The 20,666-nt window shown below is 43.6% G+C and overlaps 3 protein-coding genes across 12 annotated transcripts in view; 2 read left to right on the top strand and 1 right to left on the bottom strand.

The window, feature by feature from the left end:
* Nucleotides 1-80: 80 nt before the first annotated feature.
* LOC143218609 (nonsense-mediated mRNA decay factor SMG8) lies at nucleotides 81-4,155 on the bottom strand. 3 transcript variants are annotated; one of them, XM_076443896.1, is made up of 13 exons: nucleotides 3,852-4,155; nucleotides 3,489-3,633; nucleotides 3,147-3,421; nucleotides 2,859-3,089; nucleotides 2,582-2,775; nucleotides 2,403-2,506; nucleotides 2,137-2,330; nucleotides 1,840-2,079; nucleotides 1,439-1,755; nucleotides 1,228-1,386; nucleotides 633-1,155; nucleotides 378-557; nucleotides 81-299 (listed from the first exon to the last, which is right to left on the bottom strand). In XM_076443896.1, exons 1-13 carry the CDS (start codon nucleotides 3,890-3,892, stop codon nucleotides 179-181), a joined length of 2,724 nt encoding a protein of 907 aa, XP_076300011.1. In that variant the 5' UTR covers nucleotides 3,893-4,155; the 3' UTR covers nucleotides 81-178. The 3 variants fall into 3 exon arrangements, with proteins under 3 accessions (XP_076300011.1, XP_076300012.1, XP_076300010.1); XM_076443897.1 differs by having other exon boundaries at nucleotides 1,523-1,755; XM_076443895.1 differs by having other exon boundaries at nucleotides 2,403-2,775.
* On the top strand, nucleotides 3,979-7,181 carry Rdgbbeta (cytoplasmic phosphatidylinositol transfer protein 1). The gene is made up of 8 exons (XM_076443904.1): nucleotides 3,979-4,372; nucleotides 4,838-4,986; nucleotides 5,056-5,144; nucleotides 5,249-5,256; nucleotides 5,317-5,388; nucleotides 5,455-5,553; nucleotides 5,628-5,783; nucleotides 5,855-7,181. Exons 1-8 carry the CDS (start codon nucleotides 4,322-4,324, stop codon nucleotides 6,131-6,133), a joined length of 903 nt encoding a protein of 300 aa, XP_076300019.1. The 5' UTR covers nucleotides 3,979-4,321; the 3' UTR covers nucleotides 6,134-7,181.
* Nucleotides 7,182-11,642: 4,461 nt separating this feature from the next.
* The window catches only part of Pdfr (Pigment-dispersing factor receptor), a 63,590-nt gene continuing 54,566 nt past the window's right edge, over nucleotides 11,643-20,666 (top strand). For all 8 annotated transcript variants that reach the window (XR_013011113.1, XR_013011111.1, XR_013011112.1 and 5 more), the window contains exon 1: nucleotides 11,643-11,780. The gene's annotated coding sequence lies outside the window, so the exon portion shown is untranslated. The remainder of the gene's footprint in view (nucleotides 11,781-20,666) is intronic.

The raw sequence follows: 20,666 nt of genomic DNA, 5'->3' as shown, positions 1-20,666 counted from the left end.
TGTGGTTGCAGTTCAAAATGGTTTCAACGTTTCTCAATAATTCATTCTTTTCGCAAATGGGAAAGGTGTGCAACAGTGTGCAACTCGAAGAAGAAAATTTCATCTCCTTTGGAACTTTATATTTACAATAATTTACATGTTACGTACAAATGGTATTTAGATAAAGTTCAATACTGTGTTATTTCTTTTCAGGAACCACTTCGCTGATTCCGTACATCCCAGCTAGTAGTCTCCCTTGCGATGTTGGCACTGGTTCTTTCGGTGCCAAGTACGGTCCCTTCTCGTCCATGTACACGTATCTATAATTTACACTAAGGAATATTTTTATTCAAATTTATATAACGATAATTATACATAGAGCTCCAGTAAAAGGATACGGAAGCCTTAGGACCCAGTAGGCACTCTGAGACAGCTTTATAGGTTCATCACAGCCAGTTACAAAGATCGGGCAGGGTGGAGGTCCTGGTTGAACTCTGGGGTTCAATGTGACGTGTACAGGTGCCTTCGGAGTCACCACGTGAATCCTCATCAACTGAGCTATCAGTGGTTTCGTTTGCCTAGACAATTAGAATGGCTTTAAATCATTCAAATTATCACACATATGTGAGATTAATGTAGTAACTCCTGCATACCTGCAGGGGCAGGGGAAGTAGAGAGGCATGTCCGCAGTGCTGGAGGTGACCTTGTTCCCACTGTCCTTCACGATCCCATTCCCAGTCGCCTTGAGCACCTTGTCAGGTGCGGAAGCCATGAATCTATGTCCTCTCGGACACTCGTACTCCACTCCAACGAATATCTTCACGACAAACTCTTTTCCACCCTTCGATTTTCTACCACGAATGGTATTCATGTTCTGGAAGTTCTTCCCCCTCGGACAATATCCATGCGCACCATGATCGCTTATCGTGGGCCACAGCGAACCCCTTTCCTTCTGGTGTTCCAATCTGACAGTCACATCCCAAGGTAGAAGGAAAGCGGAAGTGGGTAGTACGCCAGCCTGGTGTTGCAGACCCAAGTTATGCGAGTACAAGCTGCTAGGACCGAGGCAAACCAGGGACCAGCTGGAGAACTGCGGTAAAAGACCAGCCGGGGATTCTGTGTGCAACATTCCTGGCAGGTACTCCGTGGTCGATGGTTGTCTGACTAAAGACTTCTCTGTGGAATTGAAATTTGTAGATTGTCGTTCCGCAAACAGTGTAACCTCTAACACCAGGAGAACACACTCACCTTTGTTGTCTGCGTCGCTATCGGAAACCTCTATGACCACTTTGTGCGCGTCGCTGGGTGTCAGGCTAGTTTTGCTGAGTTTAGGGACGTCTTCGTTGGGCTCGCTGATTTGTTGAAATTGGCCCCCGCTGCCGTAAGGTGTTCGAACGTCATCTGAAACTGTGACAGCGTTGAAAAACGCCTGGCATTAAACTAAACGGTGCAACTGTACCATTAAGGGTGTTGACCCCCAGGCTGCAGGCTTGGGTGTTTCCCCTTGGGGTTGGGGACTCCGCGTGACAGAACGAATCTTTACGTTTGGTTATAGACAGCAACTGCGCTGGCCTGTAATTGTGGGTGCTCGGTTGGAAAACAGGGAATTGAATGTTCTCCAGTTGCGCGCAGCCGCATTGTTTCGCCAGCATCTGGAAGTACTCGTAATTCGCCTGCCTCAGACTGAAGGGATCCTCCCGCGACCCTTGGCAACGACCGCAGTTGCAGGCGCAGATGTAGCGAACTCCGCTGCAGTGTTCCCTGATTGGCAAATCGCTGCAACACATAGAACAAGAAATTAATCGGTTATGTTGCTATAAATTGAATCTAACGAAATAAATTTGTATGCAGTAGACGTACTTGTCGTTATCCCTGGGTTCTGGTTGTTCTCCACCTCCAGCACCTTCGCTACCACCTCGATGAATAGGATTGGTACAGGGATTCCCCGTCAGAGACAGTACTTCGCACATTTGTCGACCGGACCGCCAATGTTTCTCACACTCAGCTTGCAGTTTCTCGCTGAATTCTTCAAACAGAGGCCCCCGAGCATGCATTTCGAACACCGCCATTGCGTGAGCCAGTTTCGTCTCGTGGTACGCCCTAGAAATTGAACTTTACAGTTGCTACCCTGTTTTTCTAACACAATCCAATCGGTACCTTGTGTAATGTTGAGGCAAATTCTCCTGATACGTTTGCAGTGCCCTCGGAAGCACTTTGCTGCACCTGCTTTTGCTGAATTTGACATCGGTGTCCAGTAAACTGTGCAGTGTTAACAGTTCCTTGTCCGTTCCATGCATGAAGTAGTCGTAGACCTTGTTCGCCACTTCATAGAATATACCAGCAGTCGGTATCTGGTTTACACGAAGCCGTTACAATACGATTATCGTGTTTGTGACGATTAGACACAAGTTATAAATTCAAACCTCAAAGTAGGCGGGTACAGAGTGCCTTCCAACATTGTCGTCGAACCCTCTAGCAAACGCCAGGTTTATGTGCTGTTGCAGGAACAGTCTGAAGGATCGAGTCTCTGAAACCGTGCGACTAAATGTAGCGTTACAGGTCTGCAATAAGCGAAGACATACATCGTTCCTGCTCCACCTACCCGTTTCTTGATCGTCTACTGGAATATTAGAGTCCTGGCTGGCCAGACTCCTCGAAGTGCTACCTCCCGAACTGACTTTGCAGCTTTGTATCAGCTTCTTCGCCATGTACCCTAAGATATCCCTGGATTCTGTTGTTCCGGTGTGCACATAGACGAATTCCTGGTTTGCCGGGATCGCAAACAGGGAGTTCGAACTGTAAAGCAACCGATAAACCTTGTTATGCTCAGGCTCTATAGAAGTTGATATCGACCGAGCACTATTTCTGAACATTCTCACCTAATGTTAGTCACTATGCGGTTCTTCCTTAGCACATGGTAAATCTGATCCTCCAAGGAATGCTCCAATCTCTTTATGTTAGTCCCACTGGCAGAATCTTGGAACACGATAGGGCATGTTTCAAAGTAGAACAACACTCTTGGTGAGCATGGCCTCACATTGGCCACCCAATCCTTTGGAAGACTATAGATACAGCTCAAAACATCGGAGAGCTGTGGCGAAACCTTTTGCCTAACAATCGAAACAAAGTTTCAACACAGCCTTATACCTTTTAAACCAAACGCTTACCTGACGATATCCATTGCTCTGAACAGATGCACGTAACTGTAATCGAAGGTGTGCGTGGGATGTACGAGCACAATAACATGAGATATATGGAATAGGACAAGCAAGGCCCTGGCGTATTTATCTCTCATGTGAGCCCACACGCTCAGGAAGTCCTTGCAGTCTTGTTTCTCAGCGAATCTGTTGTACTCTGTTAGAAGGCTGTGCGTGTCTAGCAGACCCCTCAGGTGTAGGTATATGGTTTTGTCTTTCGTGTCGTAGTACCCCTCGATCTCACTCTAGAAAGTTCAGAGTAAAATTATACTGAAATTCATTGAACCATCTTTGCATTCGCGTAAATCTTACAAATGTGTCTAGGTCCATTTGCGGCTCATCCAGGAGGTCCACCTGGAGGATAGAGCTTAGCATACTGGTCTTGCATCCTTTAGATCTGTACTGTGACTTGCCGAACACGGAGACTATCACCACCTTCTTGTCGGTACACGGAAATCTAAAAACATATTACTTTTATAATCCATTTATGAAATATTGTCCACATTATCAAATATGTCAGTGTCGAATCAATTACTAAACATTCAGGTATTGTACGAGGTGTTATAAATCATGGGGAACGGAAATATTGTAAATAGGTCGGGAGAAACGTTTAATTTCCGAGTTGCAAAGTAAAGTTTAATTTTTCCGTAGTGATAAAAGGTTCTCATTTATTACCTGTCCGCGTTACAAGGAAGCTGAAATCTCTGCGGCCGCATCGTACGCTTGTTTACCGCGTACAGGTTATGTCATTTTAAACGAAAAAATCCTGTTCAACGAACAAACACAAGATTGTCATGGAATAGTTTGCCGTACTGGATATTAATTCTCTTGTAATCACTTGTAATTGCTTGTAATCAATGAGCATCAATGAGAAAGCGAATACGCTGGGAGTTTTCGTTTAAAGGCTAGTTACACGGTTATGGTATTAAGGTGCCGGGCTTTATTATCGATCAAAGGGAGATAGGGGGCTGACTTCGTTCCGTTCGATTTTGTTTATTGCCTGGTACCCTCGGTTGTCGCTGAAATTCATATTTACATGACAATTTCACGAATTTGTCGGCAGTTTCCTCGTGAGAAAGCACTGTTTACCCGGCGAGCGTGGAGTTGATGTTATTACCGAAGGCTGACAAGTTTTAATTGCGAACATGGTGTTAACGAAGGAATACCGCATATCCATGCCACTTACTACGGCAGAGGTAAATTCTTTACATCATTACTTGTTGCAAAATAATTCAATTCCAAGCATCTGGCGACCTTGGCAATTTCCTTTCTTGGGCCCCGGTTGGTCCACATGTATTTATTCATCCATTTTCCGGAATGATCGTGTGGTTTAAACATCTCGAGAGTTAATTAACGAAATAATGCGTTTATTGCAACATCGAATGCCATTCAATACTCGACCGACAATTTTAGTTATATACGCGAGTTTTTACTTAAACGGGCATTTCTTAAGTCCGGGAATTATTTAAACTGGAAAGTTCGAGTTTTTATCTATCGCACAAATGAATTTTGTATCACGAATGCACTCGAGAAGTTTCAAAATAAATCACAAACTCCTTACAGCATAGTGTTCTTGATTAATCTTATAATAAATAATGTACACTAATATTAATCATTAAGTAATATTATTCTATTTGTAATTATCACTGAGCATCTTCTAGTATCGCATAGGGCAACTGTACATGATCGCAAGGCATAGTCATGAACAATCGGCGAACGACGAAGGTGTTGAGGTGATCGAGAATGTGGAGTGCGACGATGCGGAGCATGGAAAGGGCCAGTACACAGAAAAGAGGATCCATTTGTCTAGGTGATAATCCCAAGCATATTTTGTAAGTTCAGGTATAAATAGATCCTCATTTGCCCTGTTCTATTATAGTAAGTTGCCGTACTGGATCCAATCGGTCATACCAAAAGTATTCTACGTGACAGAGAAGGCATGGAATTATTACCCTTACACTATCACAGGTACGAACGGATAAACTGTATATTAATAATTCTTGCATTGTAAAGCATCGTGTAAATATAACAATATCGCATTTTCTTTTGCATGTTCTTCATGGTCACCAAAGAATACACCGTAAGTATTTAGATTTTAGAAGTATTTAAATTTTCCGTTATACATAATTATGCATTTCAGTGTTCCTTCATCCCCAAGTTCCAAATCTCCATAAGAACTCGATACGAGGATAACAATGGGTCCACAGAGAATGTACGTGAGTTTCTATAGAATTCCACTCGATAAGAATCGTTTCTAGTCATGTTCTGTTCGAAACAGTGCTTAGGTCTCACCCCCATCGAATTGATACACCGTGAGGTCGACTTTGTAGACATTGCGTACGATGAAATCTCTGCGAAGCACTACAAAGAGGAAGAGGTACTTCGAACACACAATTTCTTATATCTTACTCGTTACAATTAGAAAAATTTCAAACTGTCTGCTTTCCGCAGGACCCAAAATTCTTTCAATCTAAACGGACAGGTCGAGGACCGTTAGTGGAGGGCTGGAGGGAGACGACACAGCCAATAATGTGTTCCTACAAATTGGTTCACGCTTCGTTCGAAGTCTGGGGCATGCAGACTCGAGTGGAGGATTTAATTCATAGAGTAACTGTCCTTGAACGTATCAAGCTAGAATGTATTAACACCGGAAGCAATTATGTTTCTTTGTGTTACAGTGTATAAGGGACATTCTACTGTTCGGTCATCGGCAGGCGTTCACCTGGATCGATGAGTGGTACGACATGAGTTTGGAGGATGTCAGAGAGTACGAACAAAAGATGCAAGCGGAGACAAACGAGAAAGTGCGTTTGAGGAACCTGAGCAACGAGAATCCGATCACATCGAGCACGCCCACTACGCCGACAACTCCAACTACACCGAACGCATCAGTGCCATCGTCTCCGGTACCGAAATCACCTACGCCGTCTAGTCGATCATGGTTTTCCTGGTCATAGCCAGAATCTTAGAGCATAGAATTTAGGGAATATGTTAGCCTACCTAGGTGAATCAAATTAAACATGTGCAAATAAACATTGGCCGTTTACGCGTGTACGTATGTATCATAGCCGGGTACCTGTAACTGACAATTCAATTGTTGAGAACGCTGAGAACCTCGGTCTCAAGTTTTCAACAAGCAAAACAGCTTAGTTCCGTGCAGTTTCATTTCTTCGAGTTGCTTGTTTTCTGGAAGAACTTGTCTATAGAATGTTGAATATTTTTATAGCTTTTAACAGCCAACCGGCTTCAATCATTATTGTATTATTTCTTCGATCGATATCTCCAGCACACCTAATCGTACGTAATAGCTGTTCGAACAATTATAATTGTAATATATCGTGTCGATGAGAGAGAGAGAGGCTCCGAGCTGATCAGCCTCGCTGTACGCTTGTTAATATATTCACCAGCGTATCTCTGTGTACGAACCGTTGTAAAAAATGTTTAGCATCTAGAGGAGTAACTATGCGAGGTACTATACAACTGCACAAAAAAAGAATTATGTACTTATGTTTTAAGAACAACAATCTCTCTTATGGCACTAATGGAACGCGTTCTCTCTTGTTTCTCGAACGAAAATCGATCGTTAATGTTTCTTAAAACCGGCAAGCAGGCTGTACATAAGCTGAAGCGTCGACAGCTTGTTTCGAACAGGGGTGTTTCTCGTTCCTTGATTCGTTGTGTTCACGCGTTTCGAGTTTCTATTGAAAAGTCTCGGCGGGACCAAATGCGTTGATAAGCTAGCACAAGAAATTCGCGCGCACACACACATACACGTGTAGTGTGTAGTATAACTTTAAGTATCGGATCACAGTCGCAGTTTGTATATGTATGCCCTTGCCATGGTATGTAACTAGTCCCACAATGGAATAATGTTACAGGGATTCTCATGGCACGAGGCACACGCTTAATGTTCCGTTGCTCTTCGAAACACTCACCCCGTTCAATTATCCCCGTCGTGTATTTATATCTATGTACTTGAATAAACGTTTCAAGCCGTTCTCAGAACCGTGTTGCATTGTTCTCTCGGCGAACATGTCCGCCACCCTCCGGGCTCCTGCGAATCCCCATAATTTCATACGGTGCGGTAATATACATACATTTTTTCCTAGGTTCTGTTGGGATTCTTTAATGTTTTATAGAAAAATAACGGACGGAGATAGCAGGCTGAATGTTAGGGCAGTTTGTAGACGGGGGTTTCTATTAATGATTAATTACCACCGCCTGTTTCTTAAATGGAAAACATGTTCGGGGGATGGTAAAAAACCGCCGAAGCTGCCTCTACGCGTCAGTGAAAAATTGATTTCGGTATTTCTGTTTTATAAAACATTGAAGTTGTCTCTATCGAAAAGCACAACCCTTCGCACGGTATTTGATTCCGGTAGCGCGAGAATTGCGAAATTATTTTGGGTGATTAAAATTGGTTCAGTTAATTTCGCGGAGTAACTGATAGCCTCCCGAGCAGCGAAGGGTTAATTTATCAGCGAGAGTATCGAGAGGAGAGAAAGACTGTTGCCAGGGGGTGTAAAAGTGCAAAGTGCAAACGATTTCGACCGAGTATATTCATTTTCGTTTGGCCTGTGACGGTGGAACCCGATGGAACCCGATCGGAGTCCGTATAAGGATTTTCATCCACGTGTGTGATCATTATTGCCAAACGCCTGCGGCCTTCGAGCTTGCGGGGGTGGGTGAACATCGATAAGTAGCATGGTTTAAAGCGAAGTTTCCGAACTTTGTTCGAAACCGAGAAACGAGAACCAGACGATTCTCGATCGACTGCGAATGCGTCTTGTCGGTTATTATCTTGAAAGAAGCTGTACAAACGCAGGCAAAAAATGGTAACACACAAAACGCAGTTGCTACGTCGAAAACAAAAATAAAAATCGCTTCATCCAGTCATACTGAAACACACAAACATGACCTTGAAACGATCTTGTCAGGCTGTTTCGCAATCACAACACAGTAACTCACGGAGTACCGAGCAGAAGCAGTGAAGTCGAGCGATATTTACCCAACAAACAGTGACGATTCCAGGGGGAGGCGCACTGTCACCGAAACTTTTAATTGTCTTCGAGGTCTCCCTGAAATTAATAAACCTGCATCCGCGATTCGTAACTGGTCCGAGGCTGCTCGACCCAGTTCGACGGACTCCTTATACCGCTGCCTCGGCCATTAAATTCATTGCTGCTCGAGAATTCGGAGACAGGGAGGTACTAGAAATTAATAGGGACAGATCACACAAAATGGCTGAGGGTATTGCGGAGTTTTTAGTTTTCGTCGGACGGAATTCCGGTATGTACCAACGTTTTTTCCGGTGACGAGTCGCCCGCATCGGGTCGTCCAGAACAATTGATGGAGTTGTCGATAACAATACCGTTCCGCGGCGAATGTTCCGTCATTTGTTTTGTTTCTTTTTTTTTCTCTGGTTATTTATTTTCAAGCCCGCGGCGGGCATTGTTCCGTTCGTCGAGGGATTTCGTCGTCGACGGTAGGACACGGGCTCCTTGGTGCCGCAGGCGGTTCGGGGCACGTTGATTTCGTTCTCAGAACGTTTCTGCTTCGTGCGGATGCGCGAAATTCCGTTTCTCTGCGGCGGAGAATTTTCATTTCGAGCGGATTCTTATTTAAAATTCTATCGAATTTTATATTCCAGCATTTTTCGTCAATTTTCTTATTAAACCATATTATTAAAAATATAATACAAACACGTCCGCGTCGCATAATCCACTTTGCAGAGGCGAGTTTCTTCGAGTAAAAAGCCGCCCTCTGATATTATTACGCAAACGCCAGCTACGAAAAAGTGGGCTGGTGTTATGGGGGGTGGGGTGGGGCGTGTTGCCGGGAGTGTATTAATTAAACGGATCGAGGATTACGAAACAGCCGGGCGCTGTTAATTAATTCAAATAATAGGAGGGTCCGGCGTTGATCAAGTGGGATTCCATTGATTCCAAAATACAATCAGCCGTGTCGGTAGAACGAGCGTTTACGTAAGTCGAATATACGTGGATCACGCGGCCCTTCCAGCCACGTGATATCGAAAGCTCCACGTGACCAAGCCGGACAATTCTTCGCTTCCGCTCCAGAACCGGATATGCCCGGCTTTCTTGCCAGCCCAGGATGGATGTCTTACCGGTTGCATAACTCCGCGAATTAAAACGGAAACTCATTTCTACGGTCCGCCCACTCGTTGCGCCATTTTTCCGTACTTTTTAATCATTGGAAAACAGCCCTGCAGCTATTTACAGTATTTTTTCACTCGTACTCCCTTCTCCTATCTTGTTATTTGTTGAAACAATAATGCGATTCAATTGCCACTTACTCGCAATTGAACGGTCCGGTGACGGTGTCCTTCGCCGAGTTTATTTGTTTTCTTGAGCGATACGCCGGCGAGACAATTACTTTTACGTATATATATTTTTTTAAACGAAAGCAACGCACGTGTCCAATTGCAACATTGTGGATTTTTGTTACCGCAAAAATGAAATTGTTGTAGTTACGATTAATGAAATAAATCGCGGAATGAATGCAACGAAAGGTTCGAGGTATATTCGAATGTTAGAAACGTAATTAATTATCGAAAATTAGCGGATCGACGGAGGAGCAGAACAGGACGACGATGCGGGAACGATGTTGAGCCGTGTAACATCCGGAGCTTGTACTTAAAGCTTTATTTGCGAGGTCGACATTCCATATGCTCCAACCAAATAGTTTCGAAACTAGTAGCAGATGCTTCTGACGTTCGCTACGTCGGCGATACATTTTCTATGGCCGGGGAGTTGATCAAATTGATGAGAAGACACCACTCTTCGTCTACGGGGAACATGCACAGTATTGCACAGTCTATCTAACGCAGAAATTTTTGCCTGAGGCTGCGATGTCGAAAATTCTGCAGCAGAGAAACGACTCGTACCTTCCTCCACGACGTATTCTTGTATATACATTTTTAATAGTCAACCGGTTTCGACGTCGGATGGCTGCGCTAGGGATTCTTTTCAAACAAGCATATTTTCCTTTCCGTTTTATTTCGCGTTCTGACAGCGTTGTTACACTTCGGAAGTCCAACCGCAAAGTTCCACGAAAATTACTTGTTATAAATTTTTCAAAAAGACTCTTGAACTTAACAAACCTGCAAAACTTCAAATTGATATCAGCAGTTTTCTCGAAGAAAATGTCGAAGATAATTCTATCACTCTAGGTGTTTTATTTAATTTAATTTAACTTAAAAAATTGCGATGATTTAAAATAAATTTTCAAAGTGAAAATGTTTGAATTTAAACCCCAGATACAGTAAAATCTACATAATATAAATAAATTTGCATATAAGTAATTTGGTTAGAAGATTGAAACGAGCTAAAAATATTGAAAAAATTATTTTCAATGGGATTGAAAAATTTTCCCATGGACTTTAAAAGAATGATCCAAGTTCCCCGATATGCTAAGCGCTGAACTCGCTGACGCGCCGCCTGCGATGCCAGTTGGTAGGATATCTCCAGGGAGTCACCATTAAAAAGAGCGCTCATTTCCACTCGGGAAAATCCCTTTGTGGAGTGGCAAGTTTCGCTTAATTCAACACGCGTCTTCGTGGAACTTTTCTCTGACCTATTTCCTCCGAGGGATGAAGTTACTAATCCGAAACACAGCGATGATTCCGAGCGTCGCGTCTGTGTAGCGATCATGTTTCATTTCAGGTGTGGGAGCAGGACGCGCGTGGTATTTGTGAAACCGGTTGATCGCCGAGAAAAACGAACCTCGGAGGACCAATTGAAATCTTCAACAGGCATCACCTTTTTAAATTATATCAGAGGAGGGCTCATGGAAATTGTTATAGCTTCGGATACAATTCTTATTCGTGGATGAAAGAATTCACACGTGTTCTTCAAAGATCGGTAAACAAGTCCGCAAAATATCAATTTGATATCTTGACCAGGTTTGCTTAGAAAAATACCTAAACTTATGAACAGACAGCGGATCTTTATGCAAAATAAAAATTTTCCAGCTGAATTGCAACAAACCCCGAGTGACGTAGAAATTAATTTTGTCTCTTAATATGTTCAATAGGTTGAAAATTATGTAGAAGTATTTTTAAATTCGTCTAATGGTTTGAATGTCTTCAATTACACCTACTCATTTTTCTCATAAATGCATAAAATCCGTTGTGTACTTATGAAACACAGTTCAATGGAACGTAACACCGTTTTTGGTTACGCGTCGCCAACGCAGGGATTGTCGTAGATTATTATCGCAGGGATGAAACAGTGCATAGTGCTGGTTTCTTGGAAATTGCTTTCAAAAATAGGAATTTCCATCGACGGAATCGCGTTCCTCGGTTACCTGATCGGTATAATCAGGTCTTGTGAATGCCTACGGGGGTGGTCGCCGCGACGCGAGCAAGCTTTAGGGATGCTGCGGGTGGCGGGGAGAGGGGTGTGCGATTCCTTGCGCGACTAGAACCGTTTCCAACCAGTTTCGAACAGTTGCCGCGCGTACTCGTCCACGAACGCGTCGTTTCACCTGGCCGCTAGATGTTTCGAATGTAGATCCGTGATCCATTCAACACGAGTGCTGGGGAAAACTCACCTGCGAGTGGATTTTACCTCGTGACGCCTGGTGGGTCATCTAGAAACATCCCTTTTATTAAAAAGAACAAATTTTTTTCGAGTTCGCCACGAAATGTTGGATCGTGCATTCTTGTGTGTGTGTGTGTGTGTGTTTGTGCACGTTTGTAGACGTTTTTACACGTTTGTCCTTTGTTTACGTTGACTTGATTAATTTTCTTCTTTTCTTTTTATTTTTTATTTCATTCATTTCGCTTGTCTCATCCCTGTCGTTGTATTTGATTGATTTGTTTGAGTGAGATTGTATTTGACTTAATTTTCACGATTTGTTTGAGTATGTTTGCTTTTGTTTTCGAATTAGTTTGTACACGTTTGAACCAGTTTGTATTCGTTCGCACAATCGGTGTATCCGAAAGACTGCAGCGCCAAACCTTTTTTTAAAAACATGCTGATTCGGTTATTCTAATGTCGATGCCACTCGAATTGCTTTCATTTGCAATTATAATGGCCCTCGGTGTTCATATTTAACGATATTCCGCGAAACATATTCACAGCAATGTAATTCGAAGCAACGAATGATGATACGAAGTGCAATAATAATTAATAACACAGCCCGCCCGGGAATATTTGAACGTTATGAAACGCGTGATCATTTATTCCACCGGAGATGTACGTTCCCGATATGAATAGTTCCGGCGCGATTTCGTAGTCAATGAAATCTTTGTACGCCTCCGCACATTTCGGGATTCCGCACGAAATTTATTATTAAAAGTACACCCACATAATCGAAAATTTATGCACATCGGTTGATATAACGAATTTCAGATCTAACCAAATGTTATGTATCGAACTTTATAAATATTCACGAAATTTTAAACATTCATGGTGTAACAAAAATGTATAAAAATAACAAATTATAGATGCTCGCAGATTTGAAAAATTCATGGTCCGACAAAAATCTGAAATATTCATAGATTTCATAAAAACATGATTCGACAAGAAATTCGTTCATTTTCTCGGTTAAGATCAACAGAATTCTAACGACAGTCCTCGGTCGAAAAGATGCGGGGTGAAAATTGTAGAGAGAATTTTTCAGAAAATTCCCGGTTTCTTTTTCAAGTATGAAAAACACATTTCTCGCCCAATTATTCGGGAAGATGAATTCGCCCGAAAATCCTCGAGTTGAAATATATGAAATTCGCTACAAGAGCCATGAACTCTCGCGAGTCGACAGACCGTTCACAGATCTGGTAAGTAACGGCGCATTAACTCGGTCGTCGCGCACGATACTGGCAACTGCTTATTTTACACGGCGAAAGGGAAACGTTAACGGCGTGAATATTCCCTGCGAGATTCAAAGAAACATACCCCGCATTTAATACATTTAGAACAGATATTCGCTCGACTGGCATCGAGTCATCGGTACGTGAATCTTCGCCGCTAATTCCGCGATACGCAATTATTCGCGATGGTTCTCTCCCCCCTCCACCTGTCCCTTCAATTGATAATCTCTAATGAGAATTATCCAGTCGAACAGCTAACCACTTTTTATCAATAATTGCTGGATGCGTTTGACTAGTGCTGGGCACTATCATGTACAGTATCATATTCCCTCGATTCGATATAATTGCAGTATCAAATTATTTAGAATTATTAATTAAATCGTATAATTTGAATAATATATTAAATTATTATACCTCGCACGGTCTGTTAATTATCAATTTAGCATATTAGATCAGCTGTAATTTTCAGCACGGTCTATTAATCATGCAGTATATTCAACAATTCACGGTCCGCGCAATAAACGGTCGACCAAGAATCGTGGAGAGTGCGCGCGGCTGATCTATAATTTTCACAATGCGTAAAATTACATTGTCCGAACTTTTGTATTGGAACAGCATGGACCGCGAGAGTGCGATTTCAATTACGGTGCATCGACTCTTGTCAAAAATCGTCAAAGCGTCACCGGTTTCCATCGGAGCGTGGTCCGGCCGCGTTTAAACGGGGGAAATGTGGTCCACGCCCATGGGTGCCGTGTTGCCCGTCCCTTCGCTGTCATCGGGACGCACGGCCGTTTGCCTGCCGTAGACGATAATACGGACCGCCAATTACATCGGCGAATTCGCAATTAATTTAATCGCATTCCGTCGCGCCGCTTAACTTCTCTTGTTTGCCGGCGCGGCGTTCTGGCCGATGATCGCCCCGGGGGCTGATCTCTCGGATCCCGCCGGGGGTTTTCGATCGTTGCCCGTTCATCCGGGTCAAGGCTAGCCTTGCTGGTACACACTCGTAACGCGCGGGACACCCGCCGGTTAACAATAGACGCGGCGATCGTCTGCTAATTAGTCGACGGGATTTACGAGAAGCGCGCCGAGGCCGGACGCTTTCCTGTCTTTCCATTACGCGAAATGATTCCGTAAGAGATCGACGCGAATTTTATTCCTTTTCACGGCGTTTTTGTCGCTGAGAGCTGCTCAAGGTCACTGCCACTCCGTCCACCGAAGAATTACTGGTTGCATTCATCTGAAATTTAATTCCGATCTGTGGTCCTTGAAGCGGCCACAGGGTCGCTGATCGCGTTTGTAAAATACTTGAAGAATTTTAAAGAAAGATTATTTATAGTGGGCGTGGTAAATGTAGGTGGAGGCGTGGCTAGGCAGCACGGTGGGAGGTAGATAATCCCGCCCTTGGATAACGCCGTATTTAAAACGCTGGAAAGAAATTAAATTAAAGGTATCGATAATTTGTATTCAAGCCAATACTCGATATAGACGTGTCAAAACAGTGGGCGTGGGAACACCACGCTTATTACCGGTCAGCCGCGTCGCGGGTCGAGCTTGTGCCGCGCGCGCGAAGGAAGCAGAACTGTCACAAATCGTCCGATTCGCTGCACAAGAATTTCATTTACTTTGCCGGTGGAAAAACGATTTTTCTGTTGCACAACACAATGAAAAATATTGGCATTCGAAGCAGCGCCGTTCTTTTCTCGTCTCTAGGGCGAGCGTTCTCCTCCTCCCGTTTTTAAAATCGTACCGATCCGAGATTCCGTTTTGAGTGTCGCGCGATTTTCTAAGGCAACAAGCTAGAAAGTTCCACCGTTTTCAGTGGGTGTCCGCGCCAGGCCCTTCTGCTCGATGGAAGGGCCGGCGACAAACAACCCCGTCCTCGAGGGACGCTCGCGTCCGGATTAATTATTTCGCGGCCATTTAGTCGCGTCGAAGGACACTTTCGATCCGGACAATATGGCGATCGTTACGTTGCGGAATGAAAGAAAGAACTGTTGTAATTCCTTGAAATTGATGTTCGAGACGCAATTGCCGAGGAAGGGTTGTGGCTAGGCAACTTGACGAATCGCGCGTGGGTGGCAATCATTGTTCCATTACCAGGGCCAAGTCGCGCGACACTAATGCGTTTTGCATACAGTAATTTATTCACCATTGACTCCTTGCCCGGTCGCGTGTGCTCCGGACGAATTCTTGATGTTTTGAAACACCGTAGAAACCTGATGGAAACGCCGTTTGAGCAAGCAAACAGTTGGTCCTTGTGCAAGCATCTAATTTCATATATCAACCCCTTGCGTTACTATTTATTTTACCGTTTCAGTGATTAGAACTTTTTCTGTAGTTCGTATAACTTCCGAAAAAAGGAGAAAATTTATATCTATTGTATGCTTGTATATTCTCCATTAGCTGTACATTGACAAAACCAAAGTATTATAAAATTTGATTTCGGTTTAAAGGAAATTGGTAGCATACATACAGCCTGTTCGGGATAATTTGAACCAGCGTTTGTTTCGTAAACGGTAAACATTAGAAAAAAACCGAAGATGAGGAAGTTATAGTATATTTTACTAGCAATATGATAGCGTATCTATATTTTTTTTATTTGTAATATTTTTCTTAAAATAGAGGTGACCTTCATTTTTTTCAATGGAATGCTACATATTTTTTTACATCATGTAAAAGCGGGAATTAAGACGATTTTAACCATGTAGTATAGTATGGTCTTCAGGGTCATACAAGGGCAGAAATAAAAGAAATAAATTTATAAAAATATTTGTTAGACTTTGTTCAAAATCTTTATTACGAGTCGGACACGATGTTGTAGGGGAAGGGGTTAATTAATAGGAAGAGATAATTTTTCATTTGAGAGAGAAAAGTGAAGGTTTTCAAGACTGGGTCACAGCTGACCCGGCCACTACGGAAAGATTCCACAAGAATCATCGTGGTAGTACATAAGGGGATTCATTGCCACCCTTTTTTCCAGAGGGTGCATCGTTGCCAAGTCCCTGCCCCCCCGGATCATTCCGACTGTTTTATGGTTGGCGAACCGGGGATTGCGTTCTCACGTTCCGCGGCTGTTGTCGCAGGCTCGTGCATAATTGAATCCGCGGCTTGTTTATCCGATCGGTTCGCCGCGCGGTGAATTGCAATTGTGAAGTGCGCAAATGTTTAGGTTCGTGGGACAAGTGGCCGACGGGGAAAAGGGAAACAACGAGATCCCACTCCGGCCCGTTGGATCCTCGTTGTCAGCCTGGATGGCTATCGTTTCTCTTGCTCTCATCGCGAGTATCATCCGCGAAAACAAAAACACGCATCGCGATCATCGGAACTATTGCAGCGTTGCTGTTCGCGTTGCTACGCTAATGGGGAAAATTAGGATTTTTGTAGACACGTTTGGCAACGCAGACACTTCGACGTCGAGTTAGAAATTACTGATAGAAACACGAACGTTCTCCATTTTGCAGTATCTTGCACCCGAGGCTGCTTGCACAGCGAAATTCAAATTGATAATATTAGCCAAACATTAATATTCAAAGATCCCGCGAGTACCACGAGGATTTTCATGGTGTATGAAAATGTCGAGGGACACGCAAAATGGAAATTTTAATAGAACATTGCAGTTTAAATGAATAATTAAAATTGTTACACTGTGCAACTTCTAGTACAGGCATTCTGGGCGCCTGAAAGCAGGCAACTCTAACTCCTAGACGCGACACTGGTAGTATGTCCACGGGGCAGACCTTTTGTAAAACATCAATCGCTAAACAAGCAACCCGAAGCGAACAAATTAATTAGAATCTCTTCAGGAACACTTGAACTCAGTCCTTGACTTACTGAAAATATCGTCCCAGAGGTGAACTTATTGTCGTCATAACAATTGTGAAACAAAGTGTAAATTGCACTAGCTGAACTGGAACGTCCTCTGTAAGATCTCAATTCAATCCTTAATTTATGAAGGAGTTTACGCGAAATTTGTGTATAATGCTTGTAGGCGCCTGACAGCAGGCAGCCATCAGATACGCGAGCAAGGCAGTTAGCAGTTTGCCAGGGGCTCATATTTAACGTCACATTAAATTTCCATACAAAAATATTATCTCCCGTTCTCCCGGAATTAATAACGACGAAAATAAACTGAATCCTGATTGCGGTGTCTCTGAATTCCCACGTAAAAATGTAAAACCGCATAAAACTTCGCGGGCTAATTACGAGGTTGTATTTCGTCGTGCGAGAGTGCCCGGTTATTGTCGTTCGGGTGGAACACCGCCCGCGCTTTTCCAGTCAGTGCTTGCAGCAGCACTCTCGGCCAGGGAAATGGCATGGAAAAAGAACACGTCGACTCTGCACTCGCAGGATTTCTCCTAAATATACCCTCGTGCACTGTGCGGGTCAGTTTCGACCCGAAACTCGTTTGATTCCAATTATTCTTGACACTATCTCTCCTTGAATCTCCAAAAAGGTGTCTCTCAACACCTTTGGTGGGAACAGTTGAATAAACAATTGGTGGACCTAGTTCCCGAAATATGTTGGGTTGGCAAGAAAGTAATTTCGGTCTTTCAAGATGAAATAGAACCCAATTTTTTTGTTCAACCAATGAACATTAATCGATACAATATTTTCCATTTTGTTCGATGATCTTTTGCTGTTTTTCTGCTAGCTTAACAATTCCGCGCTCATAAAAATTCTGATCAATATCGGCAAAAGACCGATCCAAGTGTCATCATTTCAGGTCATGATCATTTCACCTTGAAATACTGAAATTACATAGTTGCCAATCCGATAAATTCCGAAATTCCGTGAAGCAGGAGGGCTAAGCCGGATGAGAGGCAAGTTGGCGCAACCGCAATTCTCACGGTGTAATAGCTACCACGCACGCAGGGTAGCTCGGTGATACAGGACTATCGATGTCAGTGCTGTGTGGCGCAACCATATCGCCGGTTACGGAAGCGGCAGGAAATGACACCGTCCTCTGATTCAATTTTCACTGATGTCCTCCGGGACCCGGGTGGCACCACTTGCGAAATGCTTACACCAGTCTGCGACCGACAGTCCGAGCCTCCTGGATACGTGTGGGGCGTTGTTACCTATGGGGCAGTGAATCCTAATGCAGGGATTACCTTGGCGCCTGGAAATAGGCAACCGGTGGTCATTACAGTAAGACTGTTGAGCCTTTCCAGGGATTAAATTCGTAATAGAGATTTCTGTGAGCCGTGAATCTAGTCCTTGATTTATGGCAAATCCTCTACTCTACTGCACTCGAGTGCTGTTTATGGGCGCCTGGAAGCAGGCAACTAGATTGTTAATATATCACAGGGGCGGCTGATGGAGGTAATCTCATAGAAAATCGATTTTTCATGTTCCAGTTGATCGATCGACTGGCAATTTTGAGAAAAAAGAAACGTAGCAGAGAACGGCGAGGGTAACGAGCGACTTTCGGCATGCTTTAATCCGCCGAACGCTGGGAAGTTTCAACGAGCCGCTCCGGAAAGCAAAAGTTTGCCCCCCGCGAATACTGATTTCCATTAAAAAGCTTCCTCGCCGGGATTAGGATCATGATTAATGCACGCGACATTCGCAGGCTACATTTACTCGGCTCGTCGGCGCTTCCGTAAAAAGAGGTCCCCTCCGGCGGAACTAGTTTCTTTCTTCAGGATGCAATCTCGACGGATTGAAGGATTCGAGAGAAACGGGCTTAGCGTGCTTTAGGATTTAACGCGCACGTTTACAGAATCGAGTACTTTCTACCGGGAGAAATGCTGATGTACTGGCTCGCGTTGATGAAGTCGAGGGGTGGTCTGTTCGCTTTAAAGTGCAGCAAATGTAAATGAATTCACAGTCACCTTTGATTTCGGCTATATGTTTCATCGAGACCTGTCCTGGGGCAAACAACCCCTAAAGTTCATAATATAAAATTCTATTTCGGTTTTGTTAATAGCTATTCGAGAACATGTAGGCGTACGATTGGTATAAATTTTCTCCTCCTTTAGGAAATTACGATCTACAAAAAAGCTCTAATCACTGAAACCGTGAAACAAATCGTAGGGCAAAGGGTTAAGTCTATTATCTCACAATCAGAAACTACGAGTCCTAGAGACAAGCTACTCAGATGTAATTTGTGGAGCTCTCTTAACGCTGAATATGTTTGCGTGAGTAGATTTGTAGAAAACTCTTCCGCCGAGAAAATACATGAGAAAGTTAGTCGATTTTACAAAAAGAGTCAGAAGCGATCCTTGATCCTCGCTATGTCTTTTAATCGCCGGATCAAGAAAAACGATCCCAAACCCAGGGAATTGAAGATTCAGTGACGATAGTAACTGTCATTAATGAGGCTAATTCGTGGGTGGGAGTATTGAGTTTCCGATACCCGGGGTCCGATAGCAAATGTTCTCCCGTGAATCGCTTTATTCTCTGCGAAAGCTCCGAGTTCAGTTTCGCGTGTAATCTTCCCACTTTAATTCTGTTTAAATCCGCTTTAATTCTCGTTCGTTATTTTGATTGAACTTCGTTTGGCTCCGACGGTTGATCAACCATGCTAGCCGGGGGAGCACGCGCTTTTCCAATCCCCCGGCGAAGCGGAAACTATAGACTCCTAAAAACTGGAAGGCAAACTTGTTTAATCCGTTTGCTGGATAATCCGCGTTCTGCTAATCGCGTTTAGAGCTCGGTGGTTCCGGTGTTAGGGGATCGGTTAAACTATAATTATTCGCCAGCGTGTCAGTTAGCGGGGAAGATGTTACTGAAAAGTTATTAGCAATCTCATGGGACGGGAGAGGCTCCACGCGATTTTCTACTAATTTGACTAGTCTGCAGGATCGCGCCTCCAGCGATCATTTGTCAACGTCACTAGCTGCCGCGCCGCCAAGATAGATAGTGTTACCTTCTCGCCTGTCACTGGGAAAAGCTGTTCTTCGAACACGGCGCCATAAGAGTAGTTGCTCAACATTTTACTACACCACATTCTTCACTTCCCCTTGTCCCAGAACGGCACATCATACCTATCTCGCAATCTACATATCCATCAGCACGTGCACAAATGCAGGAACCCCGAAATCTAAGTGGCTCATGCATAATCATAGACAGCATAATCGTTTCAGTCTCCACTGTAAATGAATACTTCCCCAACTTTCCAACTCCAGAGCGGATTAATTAACAGTGAGACAGGCGCGGAAGCCCGGATCCCGAAGTAGCTAATGTACGATCGTTGTTAGCGTGATTTTATCCTCGTTAGGGAACGATGGCCGGCTACTCAATTCCCTTATTTGCGTTGTCTGAATCAGCTGACGATGATAGGAGCCTTGTATCCTATTTATTGGAGGCATTGCCTTCATAAGCTCCTGAAAGCAGGCAACCGCTACTTGCGGATGCAAGGCGTTTAACATACACCAGGGGGAAATTTCTTATCGTACGAAAACATCCTGTAAACAGGAGCCAAGTTCCTATGGCCGTGAAAAGTTGCGAGACCAAACGAAACACGGCCAAGTTCGTTAGCTTCGAAATACCTCTTGCAACACTGAAAAAAGCGTTTGTAAACATTAATTTAAAAGAACGCTATTCAATTTTTAAAGAGTTACACGGAGAGCTAAATTATTCAAACTTGGCCGCTACCTAACACCTTTCAGGGCCATTGGTTTAGAAAGTAACAGCTAAGTTTGACTAAT

The sequence above is a fragment of the Lasioglossum baleicum genome, chromosome 20 (assembly GCF_051020765.1).
Source record: "Lasioglossum baleicum chromosome 20, iyLasBale1, whole genome shotgun sequence".
In the NCBI taxonomy this organism is placed as follows: domain Eukaryota; kingdom Metazoa; phylum Arthropoda; class Insecta; order Hymenoptera; family Halictidae; genus Lasioglossum; species Lasioglossum baleicum.
The sequence above is the reverse complement of the archived record's forward strand: the minus strand, read 5'-3'. Positions and strand labels throughout refer to the sequence as shown.